Source organism: Notothenia coriiceps, unplaced genomic scaffold (assembly GCF_000735185.1).
Source record: "Notothenia coriiceps isolate Sejong01 unplaced genomic scaffold, NC01 NC01_scaffold00037246, whole genome shotgun sequence".
NCBI classification, from domain to species: Eukaryota; Metazoa; Chordata; class Actinopteri; order Perciformes; family Nototheniidae; genus Notothenia; species Notothenia coriiceps.
This window is the reverse complement of record NW_011369947.1, coordinates 32188-36743: the sequence shown is the minus strand read 5'-3', so window position 1 is coordinate 36743 and position 4556 is coordinate 32188. Positions and strand designations below refer to the sequence as shown.

Genomic DNA, 4556 nt, shown 5'->3' with positions numbered 1-4556 from the left:
CGGCCGCCACTGCTGGTAAACAAAAGAAATTCCCTGGTTATAATTCTAAGAACTTGTAAAGTGAGAATGCTGCAGTAGCAGAGATAGAGGATGTGATGTTATACGGGAGGACTTCTCGGAGTTCATTGGCCTGTTCGCTCTTTCCCTTTTGCAACTCTTTTCAATCTCACGATGTCTGGGTAATGTAGTTCCGCTGAAATGCAGGCTTCATGGCCTATATAGTTTCGAGTCTGTTAGAATTCACCCTAATCCTACAAACGCAACACACGTATTTCTGATAAATACGATTTGATCATGCAGTAATTCATTTTTCACGTTACGTGAATTATTTGACTTGAACATGTTCTGATAAAACTCCATATCCCACAATGCTAGTAGTTCAGTGCCCAGGCTCCGTAAACGCGGACGAGGTGGCGAGTGGGTGGAAAATGACTGGAGGGAGCTGTTATCCGGGGCTAAAATTAGATATTAGCACCATGAAACGCGTTTTATTTTGTATTTAAGTCGTCTTTTATGTTTTTCGAACTTTGACCGTCCAGCTCTGGAGGGACTCTGTTGACATTAAAGCATTTGAAAGGCATTCTAACACTTTTCTTTGCGTCGGAAGTGTCGGAACCCTACTCGCAGATAACCGTTAGTTCTTTTCCGCAGCCAGGATGCCGCGGGACAGCAGAACTCCTCTCATCCAGAAAATAGCAAAACAAGCACACATCACCTTCAAAGGCTGGAAGCCGTCCACCAGCGGAGATAATAAACTATTCGCGGAGCAACAAGGGGAACTCGTGTCTTTAGTGACCGCGGTCAGGGCGGCTGACCTGAAAATTGCTCCCCGGAAAAGCAACTCAAGCACCGGGGCAGCGGAGCTCCAGAGCCCCCCTGTCACCTACATGCATATCTGCGAGACGGAGGTGTTCAGCATGGGGGTGTTCCTGCTGAGGAGCGGAGCCTCCATCCCGCTGCACGACCACCCGGGCATGAACGGGATGCTGAAGGTGAATACACCTCCAGTCTGTGGCCTTCAGCCCGCCTCTGTCCTGCGTCTGCCTGTCACTCTACTGGAGCTAGCTACACACAGCTAGCTCACACAAGCTTATGTCCAGAGGTGGAAGTAGTACTCAGATTCTTTACTTCAGTAAAAGTGCTAATACCACACTTGATAATGAAAATGAAATATTAGAAGTGAAAGTACTCATTACAGAAAAAAAACATTGATATATTTGAAACATTTAAAATTGCAAAAGCAGCAAAGTGTCTCATTTAAAACGCTGGAACTGTGAAATGTGTTTGAACCATAGACTGTATATATTTGAACAGATCTTCTTGGCTGAATTGCTGCCAATAAATGTTCTGTTAACCCACTCATGGTTTTAGTAACTTAAATAAATGGTTGGGTGGTTCAATCTATACCAAAAAATCATATTTTAAAGTTTTTACTAAGTATTGAGTGTCAACATCTAAATGTATAAAGTAACTATTAACTACATTAACTTTACAGATGTAAAGTTAATGTAGTTAAAAGTACAACATTGGCTTCCAAAATGTAGTAGAGACCAAGTATAAAGTAGTAAAATTAAAGTGTAAGTATAGGCCTACCTCAAATGTTATTAGTAACTTTCCACCACTGGGTATATCTCACACAAATTGAGAAGTGACTTGTACTGGGTTTGTGATTCAATTCACAAAGTCATGAAGTTCAAAAATAATTAAGTTCCAACTCAAATTCACCAATGGTTATCGAACCCTACGCGTGAGGTCTAAAGTTGTCACCTTAGTCAAAACCGAAGTGGAGCAAAGTTAGAGTTTATAGTACATTTAGTTTGTGGTTATTTGTCTATGCCAGAGAACATGACATATAATCATAATTATAACAAACTTATAATTTATAATTTATATACCTTTCAAACAGAGTCACAAAGAGAATAAAATCTTCTTAAAAACAGCGTCCAAACACATGTTGGGGGTGACCATGTTACCTTCTCACATGCAAGGGCCCAATGACATCATGGGCCCCTGAACATAGAACTGGCAAACCGCTAGGGTTTTTTCTTATGATTTGATATTGTTATTTTATTTATTAATCCCAATAACTTGTTTATAATGATACGTGATACATTTTACCCAAATGTCCCTGTGTCATGTCACTTTTTGCAAAAGACAGCACTCAAATCCCACATAAGCCCATTATATACGAACTGTGACGGCATTACGAATAGATTGAAAGCCAGGGTTAGGGGGTTAGTAATCTGTGGCCGCGAGCTGTTATGTGCCATCATGACGTGCATGGTGTTAAGTTTTAATATTAAAATGAAGCGCGAGCTGTGTGCTCGAGTCCTCCTGTTCGTCGGCTGAACTTTGCTACTCCGAGATGAGGGTCTAACAACTTCAGCAGCTACATTACCTACGGTGCGTTCGTTAACAGTAACTGTGCGGACCGGAGTCATTTTACTGGTCCGGCCAACTTGAGATCAAATGTAGCTGTATGTTGTCCCTGAACTAAAATGAGTTGACACCCCTGATTTAGAGAGGTAAGGGAACATCATGTTATGCATAGAGACAATACCATCTGCGCTACTATGAGAAAGGAAGTCACCTAGGTGTACACTGAACAAACTGAAAATATTTAATTAAATTGATTATGTCAACAGATTTCACATAACTGTACTACGTTAGTTCAAAGTAATAATATTACGTTTAAATAAAAAAAGATTAGGTTCAACTTAATTGTATTGCTTTCAACTAACCTAATACGGTTGTGTGAAATTAGGTGACATAATACATTTAATTAAAGACAACACTTCAGTTTTCCAGTGCAGTGAGAGGAGCACATTTACTTCTAATGGCCACAGCAGACCTTACATTAAATAACAGTGTCTCAAATGACCAGATACAAGTACAAGCCCTGGTAACCGTTGCCTGTCTCATGTTCAGGTCCTCTATGGGAAGGTGAGCGTCCGCTGTTTCGACAAGCTGGAGAACAACCTGAGCGTCGGCAGCGCCCCCCCCCAGCTCGAGCCTCCGCTGGCCCTGTACCAGACGTCATCCCTGCGGCGCTCCGTGCTCCGCTCAGTGGTGGAGCTCTCAGAAACCAGCGGGCCCTGCCTCCTCACCCCTCTGCGGGACAACCTCCACCAGATCGACACGGTGGAGGGGCCGGCGGCTTTCCTGGACATCCTGGCCCCTCCGTACAATCCAGATGACGGGCGGGACTGTCACTACTACAAAGTCCTGCAAACTGTGTCTCAGGGGGGGCCGGAGGGGAAGAGCAACGAGGAGCAGCAGGGAGAGGAGGAGGAAGAGGAGACATGGCTGCTAGAGATCCCTCAGCCAGATGACTTCTGGTGTGGGGGGGAACCGTACCCAGGCCCTGCAGTCTCTTTCTGATCTGAGGGACTGCAGAAATAGTATACTGATATTCATCTACAAGGAGACAGAGTTTTCCACACATTAGGGTTATCACCTGGAACTCAAAGGGATTGGTGCCTTGCTCGGGGGGCTAGAGGCTCATAGAAAAAGGATTGAACACATAAGGACCTCCGAACCTTCCACGAGTAACCTTTCAGTCCTGAGAACTGAGTTGACACGAAGAGTTTACATTCCTAATATGATATTTTTCTGCAGACCATTATGTTGCCTTCTACACACATGAATGTAATTAGCCAAACGTTCTGTGAATGATGGGATGTCATTAGGGTCTCTGTTTGTGAGGCTTGGAAAGCCCTTTACATTTTATTTGTTCACTCTTCCACATCGTGACGTGTCTTAACGCCAAAGCCTGTGACTACATTGCCTTATTTGTGAATATGAATGTATACTTTAGAGCTGTATTTCAATGGTAGACACTCATTTCTTCTTCCACAATGCACACACTTTATATATGCTGTTTGATGCGTTTAACTTATTCCACTTACATGATTCCTACTCAGGCCTGGTGAGCTGATGCATAGTAAGCTGATGTTCAGCTTCTTGTATCACATCCACAGTGATAGGGCCTGTGTGATGCCTCATATTTAAGCCTGATGGAAGTCTTTAAACCCAGTTCAGACCAAATGTATAGTCTATGAAAATACATTATGTTTTTAAACTGTAGCTATTTTAGAGAATTTTTGCATTTCCCTATATATCAAACAAACACGTGTACACTTTCTTCACTAACTCTTACAATAGCTTGATAAACACTATATCATTCCAGTGTGGGTGTTACTTTATTTGACATCTCTGCAGACAGCAGCTCAGGTCTACGAGCCACTTTAAAGTGATGCTGTTACTCTGATGTTCAATGTATGTGCAGCAATAAAACACATGGTAATAATCATGGAACATCACGTTCGTAGTCCTGTAGTGTTCGGATTGTAGTCAGCAGTCCAATCCTTGTGAAATGATATCATTCTGAGACGTGAAGGGTTGTTTTTGAATGCTGTAATAGTAGAAAAAAAGGGCTGTAATTATTAATGATATTAATGATGGCTCTAACACGCATACCGTCAGTTTCTTGGAACTAGCACAAGCTAAGAGGAATTGAATGCAGAGTGTATATTTCACTGCTGTGCTGTGTACAT

At 42.4% G+C, this 4556-nt stretch overlaps 1 protein-coding gene across 1 annotated transcript; it reads left to right on the top strand.

Moving 5' to 3' along the window:
• The first annotated feature begins 418 nt into the window (after window positions 1-418).
• LOC104965501 (2-aminoethanethiol dioxygenase-like) lies at window positions 419-4322 on the top strand. The gene is made up of 2 exons (XM_010794455.1): window positions 419-992; window positions 2929-4322. The coding sequence occupies exons 1-2, from the start codon at window positions 657-659 to the stop codon at window positions 3379-3381; spliced, it is 789 nt and encodes a 262-aa protein (XP_010792757.1). The 5' UTR covers window positions 419-656; the 3' UTR covers window positions 3382-4322.
• Window positions 4323-4556: the final 234 nt, after the last annotated feature.

Bases quoted from the DNA above. Each gene is read 5' to 3' on its own strand.
- LOC104965501 (XM_010794455.1), top strand. From the start codon at position 657: ATGCCGCGGGACAGCAGAACTCCTCTCATCCAGAAAATAGCAAAACAA. The intron at 993-2,928 runs GTGAATACACCT...TCTCATGTTCAG, and splicing joins GCATGAACGGGATGCTGAAG to GTCCTCTATGGGAAGGTGAG.